The 16351-nt window shown below is 36.3% G+C and overlaps 3 protein-coding genes across 3 annotated transcripts; 2 read left to right on the top strand and 1 right to left on the bottom strand.

Moving 5' to 3' along the window:
* The first annotated feature begins 3079 nt into the window (after window positions 1–3079).
* On the top strand, window positions 3080–3796 carry LOC129779469 (polyadenylate-binding protein 2-like). The gene has a single exon (XM_055786948.1). It carries the CDS (start codon window positions 3134–3136, stop codon window positions 3794–3796), a length of 663 nt encoding a protein of 220 aa, XP_055642923.1. The 5' UTR covers window positions 3080–3133.
* A 1663-nt stretch (window positions 3797–5459) lies between these two features.
* On the top strand, window positions 5460–6244 carry LOC129779521 (polyadenylate-binding protein 2-like). Its single transcript, XM_055787043.1, has one exon. It carries the CDS (start codon window positions 5526–5528, stop codon window positions 6186–6188), a length of 663 nt encoding a protein of 220 aa, XP_055643018.1. The 5' UTR covers window positions 5460–5525; the 3' UTR covers window positions 6189–6244.
* A 2096-nt stretch (window positions 6245–8340) lies between these two features.
* On the bottom strand, window positions 8341–9127 carry LOC129778604 (polyadenylate-binding protein 2-like). Its single transcript, XM_055785618.1, has one exon. The coding sequence runs from the start codon at window positions 9059–9061 to the stop codon at window positions 8399–8401; it is 663 nt and encodes a 220-aa protein (XP_055641593.1). The 5' UTR covers window positions 9062–9127; the 3' UTR covers window positions 8341–8398.
* Between the last annotated feature and the right edge of the window lie 7224 nt (window positions 9128–16351).

Genomic DNA, 16351 nt, shown 5'->3' with positions numbered 1-16351 from the left:
CGTGCGAAATAACTGCTGCTTGATTAGAAGCGTCATTCCTTGGTTCATTCTCATTCTCCATTCTTACGACTGAGGTGAAATTGGTCATACCTCGAAAACGGTTAGTCGTAGGACAAAAACGTTACATATGGTTATTTTTTATGTTGAATCAAATATAGATTGAATTTTTCATATTACTTATCCTAAGTGGTTACGATTTCTCAAAGTATTGAAATTTCATAAATTTTTAAAAACTAATGCCTCCATTTTAAAAAAGTATTGAAAATATTCAAAACTTGTTGAATTGAAATAGTTTGCTAATAATAATATACCAAAAAGTATCGAAGAGTAGGTCTTTTTAGATCCAAAAGTTTTTAACATTAAATAGAATTTTTGGGTAATATTTTTCAACGTTGTATTTAAAACATTATTTTTTCTGTCACCATATGTACAAAATTAAAAGAAAATCACAGGAGGGTTGTGTCCGAGACACGACCGCATACTTGACATAGGATTCCGTTAGGCTATCTGTTGATTTTGCATATGTTTGAAGAATTACATCTTTAAACTCTCTGATAATGATTTGGATTTAATGGTTTAAGGAACACATTTCGCTAGGAACAAAAGTTCCTCCTACTTTCATGTATTTGCAATGCCGATTTCCCCCAGGCAGCTTGGTTTTGATGTCTCTGTTAGGGACCCGTCACATGTGTCGTCAATTTCGATCAATCAGAAGCGAGTTTTTCTGTCAGAATAGGGGTTGAGATTTTTCAATTTTTTGATAGTTAGTTTCATGACATATATTATTTTCTTCAATGTAAAAAAATTTTATGGAGTGCCAAAATCGACTGACGTAAAAATTTCATCAATCCATCATGAAATGACTGAGCAATAAGCGTTTGAAATTGGACAATTTTCACGATGTACTCGGTTTTCGATTTTCAATTTGTACCCCAATATGTTCCCGAAAGACGTAATCCTACGTCAAAAGGGAGAGGTTCAACCATTGTGCTGGGAATTGCTCTTTTACATAGTCCACTACATTTGCCTTAACCCCAAACAATGTTCCATAGTTCTTTGTGTGGAAAAATCTTGGAATAGAATTTTCTAGGAGTGTTCATTGAAAGAACTCAATATCTTCTCTTTATCTGAATTCTTTGTGTAAGACTTCAAGGCTTACTGTACAGTGGTATACATTCGTTTAGCCGCACCCTATTTTTCCTCAATATTTTAAAGTTTTTAAAGTTTTTTTTCTTTGTACAGTTTTGTTCAAGAATGACTATTATTGTTTATTTTCATCGAATTCATATAAATTCACTATTTGTTTTCTAAGTAATTAAAATATGTTGAATCAGGGTGGCCATTCGTTTAGCCGCATCCTAAAATTTCAATAAAAGGAAATTTATGCGGCAAATTTCGAGTCTAATCGGTAGCTAATATTTAGTATGTTCACCTCCATCTCTGATCACTTTGAAAACTCGATTTGGCATCGAGTCAAACAGCTTTCAAAGTGTTGCCATATTGATTATAGCCCAACACTCCTGAATAGTAACTCCTAGTAATTGCCTTGAGACTGGAAATGTTGTCAAAATGTCATCCGTTTGCATAGACCATATCGGCCAAGATTCTCCATAGGTTCTCTATGAGGTTGCAATCGACTGCAAGCAGGTCATTCAAGAAGCGGAATGTAATTCTCGGCAAACCATGCCTTCGATTGCTTGGAAACGTGGATCTATGCATAATCCTGCTGAAAAAACGACATCCTCGGTAGCGTTATTCTAATTATGGCCAATCAAAACGTCCTTCAGTAATTGAGGATACTTTTCGGAGTTCATTCGGGTGAAACTGAAACAAATGGGAAGCTTGCTGTGATATGAAACGGCTCCCCACACTGTCAAACTTCCGCCCCCAAAGTTTCGCTTCGATCTCACGACATGCCGTTGATTTAAATTGTACCAATAGCAACTGTAACAGTCCCAACATTTCTCCATTCTAGTTTCCATTCCATGTATTGTCGGGCGAAAATGAGATGGTTCTGCTTATGGGTGGCGGCCAGTTTCGGCTTCCCTTGAGGTTTCTTCCACATGATGTTTGGTGACTCATTCAAGATGCGCGCAATATGCCTCTTCGTTACTGGAACAACCGATTCTGCATTAATGTATGAGCAGGACATCGGTTCCTGGTTGCTTCGTGTCTTATTCGAACTTTAAGACGCAAAGTAACTTTGGTGTTCCCATTTGTTGGTCGTTATATCCCATATTTCTGGTGCTATTTAGAGAAATTCAGTACCACTTTCTCAGATCGACCAATTTTTGTTACGATCGAGCGAATAGAAAACTTTTGTTCACTGAATATCTTTATTATTTTCCGCCCCTCTTCCGTCACTAGAATACCTTTCGCCATTCCTTTAAATTCTACGTAAATCACTAATCTGACCAACTTCTTACGTTGCACATCTAATATTTATCTTGTAAATTGAACATTCCCTAGTATTATTTCAAAAAACACAGATACAGGCTTGGTGATTATGCGAAAACTCGATTTTTATGCCTTGCGGCTAAACGTATGTCTCGGGAAAAAAACGTTTATATCCACCGATGCCTCCTTGTGTGTGTGTGTGATTGTGACGCACGTCCTTTCAATAAAAGTGACTTAAATATACTATCACTACAGCAAATAAGTATCCCGATAAAAAGAGCATTCCTAGTTGTTTTGTAAGTGTTTCAAGTTTTTTTTTTTCAAGTGCGGCTAAACGAATGTCTGAAATCTGTAGACTGTAGACTGTAGAATCTCTTTAGTACAACACAAAAATTCCTACAAGGAAAAAGATTTACTCTTGATGTAAAATTTTTGGATTCATTAAAAATTCATTTACCGCTGCTATCGCTAACGCATAACATTAATATTACAGACAGTTACCTTGTATCCAATTTGTTACGTAGATTTAGGTAAATATTCGTCATTTGGCTACCCATCGTTGAATTTCTTGAGTACAGGTAGAACATTACGGGTAGATAAACGCATGGGTAAGCCTTACTTAAACCGTTTAAATAGGATGTCGAAAAATTTAAATACATCAGTTGATTATTCATCATTTCAGTGTTGAAAACTACAGAGTTGTAATTCTTGACCGCATTTGTTGAAATATTTCAAAATGGCAAATGAAGATCTGCTAGACTACTCTTACGAAAGTAATGCTTCGAGCACTGATAGTTCCAAGCAAGCGAAAGAGGATGACACAATCAAAGCTCCAAACGACGATCCAAAATTGGAGGCCCGCGCTAAGGAAATCGCAGAAGAGTTGGAGAAACTAAAACAGCTGCAGGATGAGATTGCTTTGCAAATGATGCTGCCGGTATCCAAATCGACGTCACCGATCCTAACCCCGGAAGAAAAGGCAGAGGTCGACGCTCGCTCTATCTACGTTGGAAATGTGGACTATGGAGCAACAGCAGAAGAGTTGGAAACCCATTTCTACGGGTGCGGCGTGATTTACCGCGTGAATATTATGTGCAATAAGGCCAACGGTCAGCCAAAGGGGTTTGCCTACATCGAGTTTGGATCGAAGGAATTCGTCGAGACTGCACTAGTGCTGAATGAAACCCTTTTCCGGGGAAGACCGATAAAAGTTTGTCCGAAGCGTACCAATCTACCAGGAATGTGCGCAACCAATCGGCTGTTTCCCCGAGGATCACGAGGACGACGAGGATCAGGAATGACATGGGGTGCGTGCTATCATGGTTCACAGCCAGGGGCAACACGTCACCCACATCGGGGCGGATATCGGGGAAGAACAGCGTTTTATGCGCCGTATTAGAATGGGGCTGAAAAGTGCCCTGAGTCGTACAATTAATACATATTATTTTAAATTGTAGATATGAACATAATTATCTTTGAATAAAACTAAAATAAATCTATCGCTAGTTGATTGTTTTTACTATTTCGTAGATTACTGAATCAGAATCATTTACATCGTTGTAACTCGTGAACTGAATACCGTTGACTTTTACCTCATTCTCAGGCCATTTTATATTATTTTCCAAATGATTTCATTTTTCTAGTAGAAGTGTTGAAGCAGGTCTGAAATTTGCAAAAAAAGAAAGAAGTAAATTTTTAAAAATGTACCACACTCGACAAAAAAATTAGAGGAACAGAGTGCGAAGTCGGAAATTTTAAGTGATTTTTGACATGCTGTATCTTCGTGAAAAATCAACGCATATCGATGGGAGGCGTATCATTTCGAAGCTACAAATTTCAGGTATTGGAATATTTAACGTACATATTTGTATCCTGGTGTGTGTAGGTGTAGTAGGCAATAATATCGGGAAGAAATGAAAAATCAATTTATTGCCAACCAACTCAACAGCAAATCCATATAACCTAATCAATCAGCTTTTGTTTGGTTCCAAGAACGTTCCTGTAGGACCTTCCCACACCGAGATATTTAAGTTTGAATGAAAAATTACCGCTTCGTCTTTGATTTGATATCATGGCTTAAGCACACCGAGTAGCAGCTCCATTATTAACTTGGGAGTACAAACAGCAGATCATCGAAAGGCATCGCACTCAAGATACAGCAAATAAAATGTTCAAGTACAGCACAACATTTGTTTTTATCACGAAATAAACTTTGCTTCCCTTGAACATCCGGGGCGTTGTGCTTTAGGTACTCCGCATGAAACCAATTTTTTTACCAAGGATGTCGAGCCGAACACCTACGTACGTGAGAACATACATTTTGAGCCAGAAAAGGGAAAGTTGGACGCCGAAACCAGAATTTTTGACTTCAAGAAAATAATTCATTTCGGCTTAAATGTATGGTCACAGACAGAAACAAATTAAAAATCACTAACAATACGAAAACATTTTAAAAATTGAAATGGAAATTATCAAAACTGAGAATGAACAATATCGCATATCCATTCAGCGTTGGATACTGTCAATTGGTGCAAAGTCATAATAAATTTGATGACCAAATAAATAAGAATGATGAGGCCAAAAAATAAATACCAATAGATAAACGAGATTATATCCAGCTCTATTCGATTACTTCAGCACTATTTTCGATAACATTCACGAAATCTCCAAATCTTGATTTAGGGGTGCCTCAAAGCGCTCAAAGTTATGATTTTTTATCCTCGAAAATCTTCCAAGGGAGAAGTAAAGGAAATTCGGAAAATCGATTTTTTTTTCGATGCCAAATGACTTAAAAATGCATGAAACGTCAAGATCTGGTGTCAGCTCGAAAAAAAAATTTGACCGAAAATCGACCTTTTCTGATCTATTAAAAATTTCGATTTTCCGAATTGTATCCAATTTGTTACGTAGATTTAGGTAAGTATTCGTCATTTGGCTACCCATCGTTGAATTTTTTGAGTACAGGTAGAACATTACGGGTAGATAAACGCATGGGTAGGGCTTACTTAAACCGTTTAAATAGGATGTCGAAAAATTTAAATACATCAGTTGAATAGCATTATTCATCATTTCAGTGTTGAAAACTACAGAGTTGTAATTCTTGACCGCATTTGTTGAAATATTTCAAAATGGCAAATGAAGATCTGCTAGACTACTCTTACGAAAGTAATGCTTCGAGCACTGATAGTTCCAAGCAAGCGAAAGAGGATGACACAATCAAAGCTCCAAACGACGATCCAAAATTGGAGGCCCGCGCTAAGGAAATCGCAGAAGAGTTGGAGAAACTAAAACAGCTGCAGGATGAGATTGCTTTGCAAATGATGCTGCCGGTATCCAAATCGACGTCACCGATCCTAACCCCGGAAGAAAAGGCAGAGGTCGACGCTCGCTCTATCTACGTTGGAAATGTGGACTATGGAGCAACAGCAGAAGAGTTGGAAACCCATTTCTACGGGTGCGGCGTGATTTACCGCGTGAATATTATGCGCAATAAGGCCAACGGTCAGCCAAAGGGGTTTGCCTACATCGAGTTTGGATCGAAGGAATTCGTCGAGACTGCACTAGTGCTGAATGAAACCCTTTTCCGGGGAAGACCGATAAAAGTTTGTCCGAAGCGTACCAATCTACCAGGAATGTGCGCAACCAATCGGCTGTTTCCCCGAGGATCACGAGGACGACGAGGATCAGGAATGACATGGGGTGCGTGCTATCATGGTTCACAGCCAGGGGCAACACGTCACCCACATCGGGGCGGATATCGGGGAAGAACAGCGTTTTATGCGCCGTATTAGAATGGGGCTGAAAAGTGCCCTGAGTCGTACAATTAATACATATTATTTTATATTGTAGATATGAACATAATTATCTTTGAATAAAACTAAAATAAATCTATCGCTAGTTGATTGTTTTTACTATTTCGTAGATTACTGAATCAGAATCATTTACATCGTTGTAACTCGTGAACTGAATACCGTTGACTTTTACCTCATTCTCAGGCCATTTTATATTATTTTCCAAATGATTTCATTTTTCTAGTAGAAGTGTTGAAGCAGGTCTGAAATTTGCAAAAAAGAAAGAAGTAAATTTTTAAAAATGTACCACACTCGACAAAAAAATTAGAGGAACAGAGTGCGAAGTCGGAAATTTTAAGTGATTTTTGACATGCTGTATCTTTGTGAAAAATCAACGCATATCGATGGGAGGCGTATCATTTTGAAGCTACAAATTTCAGGTATTGGAATATTTAACGTACATATTTGTATCTTGGTGTGTGTAGGTGTAGTAGGCAATAATATCGGGAAGAAATGAAAAATCAATTTATTGCCAACCAAATCAACAGCAAATCAATATAACCTAATCAATCAACTTTAGTTTGGTTCCAAAAACGTTCCTGTAGGACCTTCCCACACCGAGATATTTAAGTTTGAATGAAAAATTACCGCTTCGTCTTTGCTGATGAATAATTCAATAAACAACCATCGCACCGTAAATCGAAAGGCAGTTTCGAAATCTCCAATAAATTCTGCACAAGGATAGTTAGTTACTTTGACGAAAAAAATTTTTAAATATTTTGCATCGATTTAAAAAAAGTGCCAAAAACAGGATTTTCAAAGTGCTTTACAATATCCACTGTGGTTCTGCAAATATCGCATTAAGTTCTAGTATTTCCAGGCAAATTTTTAGCCTAGTGTATTCGCTAAACATCTGTGAACGTTTCATATTGATACGTTCAGCCGTTTTTTCTAGCCGATTTTTCAAAGTTTGGAATAAATTAGAGGAGCATTTAATCGCAAATCGTACCAGAAGTATAAAATCATACGCGACTCTCAGGATGAACAATTCGTAACTTTCGTCTTTATGAGTTTGTGGGTATAGAGTGCGTGTATGTGTGGAAATGCGTATGAATATGTGTGAGTATCATCACTCCTTACAATATTTGTACCTATAAACTCATGAAAACGAATGTTACGAATCGTTTGTTTTGAGAGTCGCACAGGATTTTGTACTTCTGATACGATTGCGATTAAATGCTCCTCTAATTTATTCAAAACTTTGAAGAATCGTATCAATATGAAACGTTCACAGATGTTTAGGGAATACACTAGGCTAAAAATTTGCCTGGAAACATTAGAACTTATTGCGATATTTGCAGAACAACAAACAATTTTGTAAAGCACTATGAAATCCTGTTTTTAACCCTTTTTTGAAATGAATGCCAAAAATTTAAATATTTTTTTTTTCGTCAAAGTAACAAAATATCCTTGTGTAGAATTTATTGGAGTTTTTAAAACTGCCTTTCGATTTGCGGTGCGATGGTTGTTTATTGAATTATTCATCAGCAAAGACGAAGCGGTAATTTTTCATTCAAACTTAAATATCTCGGTGTGGGAAGGTCCTACAGGAACGTTTTTGGAACTAAACTAAAGTTGATTGATTAGGTTATATGGATTTGCTGTTGAGTTGGTTGGCAATAAATTGATTTTTCATTTCTTCCCGATATTATTGCCTACTACACCTACACACACCAAGATACAAATATGTACGTTAAATATTCCAATACCTGAAATTTGTAGCTTCAAAATGATACGCCTCCCATCGATATGCGTTGATTTTTCACAAAGATACAGCATGTCAAAAATCACTTAAAATTTCCGACTTCGCACTCTGTTCCTCTAATTTTTTTGTCGAGTGTGGTACATTTTTAAAAATTTACTTCTTTCTTTTTTTGCAAATTTCAGACCTGCTTCAACACTTCTACTAGAAAAATGAAATCATTTGGAAAATAATATAAAATGGCCTGAGAATGAGGTAAAAGTCAACGGTATTCAGTTCACGAGTTACAACGATGTAAATGATTCTGATTCAGTAATCTACGAAATAGTAAAAACAATCAACTAGCGATAGATTTATTTTAGTTTTATTCAAAGATAATTATGTTCATATCTACAATATAAAATAATATGTATTAATTGTACGACTCAGGGCACTTTTCAGCCCCATTCTAATACGGCGCATAAAACGCTGTTCTTCCCCGATATCCGCCCCGATGTGGGTGACGTGTTGCCCCTGGCTGTGAACCATGATAGCACGCACCCCATGTCATTCCTGATCCTCGTCGTCCTCGTGATCCTCGGGGAAACAGCCGATTGGTTGCGCACATTCCTGGTAGATTGGTACGCTTCGGACAAACTTTTATCGGTCTTCCTCGGAAAAGGGTTTCATTCAGCACTAGTGCAGTCTCGACGAATTCCTTCGATCCAAACTCGATGTAGGCAAACCCCTTTGGCTGACCGTTGGCCTTATTGCACATAATATTCACGCGGTAAATCACGCCGCACCCGTAGAAATGGGTTTCCAACTCTTCTGCTGTTGCTCCATAGTCCACATTTCCAACGTAGATAGAGCGAGCGTCGACCTCTGCCTTTTCTTCCGGGGTTAGGATCGGTGACGTCGATTTGGATACCGGCAGCATCATTTGCAAAGCAATCTCATCCTGCAGCTGTTTTAGTTTCTCCAACTCTTCTGCGATTTCCTTAGCGCGGGCCTCCAATTTTGGATCGTCGTTTGGAGCTTTGATTGTGTCATCCTCTTTCGCTTGCTTGGAACTATCAGTGCTCGAAGCATTACTTTCGTAAGAGTAGTCTAGCAGATCTTCATTTGCCATTTTGAAATATTTCAACAAATGCGGTCAAGAATTACAACTCTGTAGTTTTCAACACTGAAATGATGAATAATGCTATTCAACTGATGTATTTAAATTTTTCGACATCCTATTTAAACGGTTTAAGTAAGCCCTACCCATGCGTTTATCTACCCGTAATGTTCTACCTGTACTCAAAAAATTCAACGATGGGTAGCCAAATGACGAATACTTACCTAAATCTACGTAACAAATTGGATACAATTCGGAAAATCGAAATTTTTAATAGATCAGAAAAGGTCGATTTTCGGTCAAATTTTTTTTTCGAGCTGACACCAGATCTTGACGTTTCATGCATTTTTAAGTCATTTGGCATCGAAAAAAAAATCGATTTTCCGAATTTCCTTTACTTCTCCCTTGGAAGATTTTCGAGGATAAAAAATCATAACTTTGAGCGCTTTGAGGCACCCCTAAATCAAGATTTGGAGATTTCGTGAATGTTATCGAAAATAGTGCTGAAGTAATCGAATAGAGCTGGATATAATCTCGTTTATCTATTGGTATTTATTTTTTGGCCTCATCATTCTTATTTATTTGGTCATCAAATTTATTATGACCTTGCACCAATTGACAGTATCCAACGCTGAATGGATATGCGATATTGTTCATTCTCAGTTTTGATAATTTCCACTTCAATTTTTAAAATGTTTTCGTATTGTTAGTGATTTTTAATTTGTTTCTGTCTGTGACCATACATTTAAGCCGAAATGAATTATTTTCTTGAAGTCAAAAATTCTGGTTTCGGCGTCCAACTTTCCCTTTTCTGGCTCAAAATGTATGTTCTCACGTACGTAGGTGTTCGGCTCGACATCCTTGGTAAAAAAATTGGTTTCATGCGGAGTACCTAAAGCACAACGCCCCGGATGTTCAAGGGAAGCAAAGTTTATTTCGTGATAAAAACAAATGTTGTGCTGTACTTGAACATTTTATTTGCTGTATCTTGAGTGCGATGCCTTTCGATGATCTGCTGTTGGTACTCCCAAGTTAATAATGGAGCTGCTACTCGGTGTGCTTAAGCCATGATATATTGCCAACCAATATGATGGGACCAACTGCTGGGCCAAAAACGAGCGCTTCCGTGCAAAACGACGCACTTCCGACGCCGATGATGGACGATACCGCGTACAATCTGATAATTTATAGTTTTCTAAAATTGCTCCAAGCAGTTGTCGCTAGAGCAACAACAATCAATTTTGGAGGAGCAAAATGTTGCCTTCATGGAGTGTGCCATTATTGCTAAGAGCGAAAAGATGCTGGCAGCGAGCGCCATGTTTCGATCCGAGGGTTTACTCCTTGCGTGCAGTTTTCGCTTCCAAGATTCTCCCAACAAGTCCAGAGGAGGAAAAAAAACTTGTTCTCAGCTTCAAGCTTCAAGGAGGTAACTTTTAATGATTTTCCAAGTACCTATAGAATCGGAACAGCTGCGGAGGGATGTTTTTTTCCGTTTCCGCAACAACTAAAACTTGGAGAAAAGACTGCGGCTAACCAGCGAAACAAGAAGTTTAATTGAAAACTATACTTCAGAAGAGCTGAGAGAGCTTGTACCAAGAAGATGAGTTCTGCTGCGAATATTTTATATACATTTTTTATTCGAATATTGGTTTGATTATTCAACTGAAATATATACTATATTGTGTTACATCTTGCGTACTAATGTTATATCATTATTTATTTGCTTCACTAATCAGAATCAATTTTGAGATTGTGATTATAATTCTTGTTGAGAATTCTATGATGTTGATTTCATTTTTTTCCTCCAGCTTTGAGATTTACGATTTACAATTTCCTATTTTGTTACCATTTTACCATTTGGGTTCAATTTAAAACTTGTGTGTCACTTTGGAAGATCTGTGGTATTCATTGCAAGATGTAGCCTGATGAATATGTCACATTTACCAGAATTCCATTCACCCGAATCACATTCACCCAAATCCTATTTACCCGAATGTAACTCCAATTGATATAAGTACAACATCTACTCGGTTGTATTATTTACAACTATTTTCATTAGATATAACAATTAGCTCTTTAATAAAAATACAAAATCAATAAAAGTACAAATGTAAAATACTCTACAATTCAAATAGTGAGAGCTCACTCAATTGAAGATAAGAAAAAAAATCGAGGGGTTGTATCCGAGACACAACCGCTTAAGACGTGGGACTACGCAATCTTTTTTTTTAATTTGGTGGTTTATCATTCCGGATATTATTTGCGAATACGTCGAAAATTTATAAATAACTCTTTAGTAAAAAGTTCCGGGGACCCTGAAATGATTTGATGGCTTGCGTGGTTTTGTAGAATCATTTCGAGAAGCAAAGATTCTTTCATGCCTTTGCGAGAACAATATATTTATTGTCGATATGTCGCAATTTGTTTCTTCATATCAATGCACGCATTGCACTGAGTATTTAACGAGAGGCATCTTCCGTGCATCGCCATTCAACAAGCATCAAACACGCGTCTAACAGATGCACACAGTTGCAGCGATAAAATTTAAGTGAAATATTCGCTAGCGTTCACAGCTCGAGGGGAGACATAAAACACAAAACGAGCAAAATAAGCGACCTTTGTTGTTTCGGGCACAGAAAGATTCTAAGAATTTTCCTCAGAGGAGACGGAATACTCATACGCTTGCGACAGCTTACTTACATCGCAAATATTATCTTTTCGCTATCCCTCTTCGTTGTTTCTATTCTTCTCCTTCTTTTCCTCCATTTACGGAGATTTTAAATCCAACGATTCATTCGTCTCCGACTGTTTCTATTATAGCGGCTGCATAAGTTGCTCGTTATCGACTGCTCTGTTCGGGAAACACATAAATGGACAGAACAAATGTATGGAGAAATGAGAATGCTTCCAATTTTCATCAATTTAAACCATATATAGACTATGGGATTGTAATGTATAGCATATCAAACAAATCTTAGAAAGTTTCCGATTCGATTGGTAAGCGAATCGTAAAAATCCGTTCGCAGCAAAAATAGTTTTTAACGTTAACTTTATTTCATAAAAACCTGTTTTCTGATTTGGCACCCTCAATGTAAGACGTAGTCCTACGTCAAAAGTATAATACAGTAAGAAGAGCATCTAGAGCATTTTCATGAAAGACGGTCACTCGAATACCGTTTATCCGGACAGAATATTTACACGTGAACCGCATTCTCTTATTTGTTACATTCGGATAAATGGTATTCGGGTAAATGTCACTACGATGTATTAAGTAAGGAAAATTATTAATGAATTGAGATTATATATAGAAATATAATTTAGTATTCTCACTGGTTGAGAATGTGACAAATACATAACTGATCCTGAAACAACATAGAATCTAAAACTGCATAAGCGTAATAAATGGAAAAAAAAGAATAATATTGATCTTCGGAATCAGATAGCTGAGAACTCCAAATTCAGCCTAACAGATATATAATTTTGTTCTTCTCCTTTAGTAATTTTGTGACTGTCACATGTGGATTGTCGCATTTTTTAGCGATTTGTATTTTGATAAGTAACCGTCTTCAAGTGTTTCCTAAAACCTTTTCAGTCTATATTTAGAAACCAACACGAAAAACAAACAAAAATTTGTGTGATGCAAGAATGCACAAGCGCTCTTAAGATCAAGTTAATAGAAATAGAAAAGATTTTACGATTTTTTAAAGATTTTTTTATCATTAAAATCCATTCGCAGCAAAAATAGTTTACATTATTTCATAAAAACTTGATCTGTTTTCTAATATGACACCCTTACAAAATTCAATAAAAATACCAGCTATAACCTAAAATTTTTGAAATGTTGCCCACCTTTTCTTCATCTTTTTTGATGAAGAATGAAACGTGTGACAGCTTGACATAGAACTTTTTGTTGAGTTTTTTCATAGTTCAGAAATCTGTTATTTTAACTCTTTTGATTCACCAAATTTATATCTCTTAAGACAGTATTCTGGGCAAGAAATTTGAAAAAAAAAATAAAAAAAATATTTCTTTATATTTCTGGAGCTCAGGCATTCAAGAATATACATTGAAGGCAAAATTATTGTTCGTTGGGTTGTGGGGGAAAACGAGAAGCTAGTAAAATCGAAATAACATACCCATTTTAATCGTCATATCACTGATCATGTTTTAAGCAAAAATATTTCTGGATAAATTTCCTGTCTAATGGTATACAACATAACGATTTTTTGTATTATGCGTTTGAAATCTCTTAATGAATCGTGAACATGCCCCCTATATAGAAATCACAAACTTAGTCCTACTTCAAAAAAATCACCCAACCAGATCCCTCATAGAAACCCATGCTCTGAAACAGGGCTCGGAAAAGTCTATTCAGCTGAGGATAGTCGGGGGACTATGGAGAAATATGCCTTCGTATTCAATTGGAAATAAGTTTTGGTTTCTTCCAGCAATTTCTCCGTCAACATGACTCAACATTCATTCGGGAGTTTATTTGCAATCTCACTCTACGACTCGACTATCTCAATTCATTTTGCTCCGTCAAATGGACTTCATTGCATATTTAAATAACTCCCCCCAAAATTCATTCAAATTACGGTTGAGCTAGATGTTTTTTTGTACCGTACACGAGAATTATATATATATATATATATATATATATATATATATATATATATATATATATATATATATATATATATATATATATATATATATATATATATATATATATATATATATATATATATATATATATATATATATATATATATATATATATATATATATATATATATATATATATATATATATATATATATAACTTACGTTTTTAAATTAAAGGAGAGCGTTTTTAAAAAAGAACTACACTTGTTCACTGTAAGATTAAGACTAACTTTATTATCGCTTCCAGTTTACATGACTTATGATTTATGCCTACTCAATGAGCCGAAGGGAATTTGATACCTACATTCTCGAGTTGCGTACCGTTGCCTGTTATGCTGATTCGTGTTGTGGTGTCTACGTTGAATATGTTATTTCAGTGAAGATGGGACGTTTGGCCAAAAGTGATGATGCCGCTGTTTAGGTTGTTCGAGCTGGTGCATGGCTGGTGTTGCCGTTTGGAATTGACGGTAACTGCTCCCTCATGAAGTTCGAACCGTCCCGGTTCGATTTTAGCGGATGTTGGTTTCTCTGAATTTTCCTTCTTCTCTGGTAATGTTCTGCGGGGTTCTGGGAATGGATGCTGGCCAATTTTAAATACGTTACTAGTGCGTTTGTTGATTTTCGTTATGGCTATTACTATTCCAGAAATTATAATTATCGAAAATATTCCGATATTTGTTGAGATATGGATTGCAAATGATTCTTCTATTGAATCCATTCGTTCACGGTTGCGGATGTTTAATTCTTGTAGTTTTTCTATAGTTATATTCTCCTCGAGAGCGCCTTTTTCTATTTGTAGACCATCTAGCGATATTGCCAGTGGTGTTTGTTTGTTGTGTCTTTCTCGATTGTCAAACTTTGTGCCATTGATGATTACTGCACAGTTTGAGAAGTATATTAGAAAACTACCTGATAGTGTTCTGTTTGTCAGTTTGCAATCCGTTTGTATGAATACTTTTTGAACGTCCTTCAGCACGATATGGAAATCAGTTAGCCGCTTGACGCCTGAATTGGCATCGTGATCCACGAAGCTGCACTTTCCGGAAAATCCTCGTAGGATTTTGGAATAACATGCGTCGTTGGAAACGTCTATCAGATTGTTCTGATCGCACATGGTATTTTGTCCCACAGGTTGGCATCGCCCGTTGAGAAGATAAGTTGATTGGCTTCCTACTATTGCTGTCCTTGATGGTAGTTTTAGAGATGTTCCGTTGATTGGTAATGGTTCCAGCAGCAACTCGTTAAATATTTCCGTTTTAACAAATGGCACTGAGATAACAAAATATAATTTGCTGTTCTTAAAGACTATTTTTATACTTATAAATTCATAACCCTGTTCTGAATTAAGCAATGTAATGTTCTGTTTTTCTAACTGATGCACTATGACTTTTAATTCCTCCGGTTCTAGGAAGTTCCTCGAAATCACATTTACGCGAGCTAATTGAATGGTTTCGAATACGGTGTCTAGGTGGTTTCGTATTTGGTCTAGGTGAAATGAAACTCTGATTACTTTGCTGAGGGCCGTGAAATTTTGGTTTACATTGTTGGGATCTAATATAGCTTGTCTATTTGAAATAATTTGTTTTACCAACTTACTTTGTTGGTCATTAATGGATTGGATTATTTTATTTATTCTATTTTGTAGTTTTTCATTGATTGTTGCTTGTAAATTGTTTTCATTAATTAACTGTCGATTTCCTGCCTTGAGATGTTCAATCTCCGTGTTAATTCTGTCTAAATCTTCTTGGTCTAGGTTTCCTGTAATTAATTTTATTGTAGACCCTAAAAAATTGAAGGCTCCTCTTCTGTGTCTCTCCTTAGGGGAAAGGATTCTGTATAAGTTTGTAATTTCATGCATTTTACTACGCAACATTCTTGTGATTTCTCTGATGTTAGGAAAGGTTTCTAATCCGGTGATTATGGTGTTGAGTTGGTTAAGTATAGGTTGGTATAGGTCGAGGTCTACTTCGTGATAAACGTGAATATGTCCGTTTTTGATGAATGTTGATTCCATTCGTATGGTCAATAGTCCGGGGTTTGTTGAAATGTCTTGAATTTGAATGATTTGTCCAAAATAAAGTTGCATTTGCAGAACAAGAAGGATCAACAGACAAAGTGCCATCTGAAAGAAAAAATATTATTAGTTATTATTTATTCTTTTTATATTATTTTTGTGTAATCTACGATTCGAGTCGTCAATAAAGCTTTTCAATCTGTCTTCGACAACTTGAACCGTTGAATATCGTTTTCTCGTTTTATTCCGAATTCCCTGCACTTTATGTAACACTTGCTGATCTGGGACCAATTTTGGTTCGTCTTCCAGATGCCGGTTGTGTTGTTTATGTGTGTTCCTTTGTGTTTTGGTCAGTGTTAATACGACTTCGTCATATAATTTATCTCTTTTTGCCAATATTTCTTCGGCGTCCAGAGGTCTTTCATCTTGGTCCTTGATACCTAAAAAGATTTCTCGGGGTTTCATGTTAGTTGCAGAATGTATGGTTTCATTATATAAAGTGCAAGAAATTCTGTATAATTCTTTGTTGGATAGTGATTCATACTTATGCCTATTACAACGATAAATCTCGGCGAGTGTACTGTGGAATCTTTCCACTATTCCGTTGGTCTCGCTATGATTTG

This window comes from Toxorhynchites rutilus, chromosome 3 (genome assembly GCF_029784135.1).
Source record: "Toxorhynchites rutilus septentrionalis strain SRP chromosome 3, ASM2978413v1, whole genome shotgun sequence".
Lineage (NCBI taxonomy): Eukaryota > Metazoa > Arthropoda > Insecta > Diptera > Culicidae > Toxorhynchites > Toxorhynchites rutilus.
This window is presented reverse-complemented; position numbering and strand designations above follow the sequence as displayed.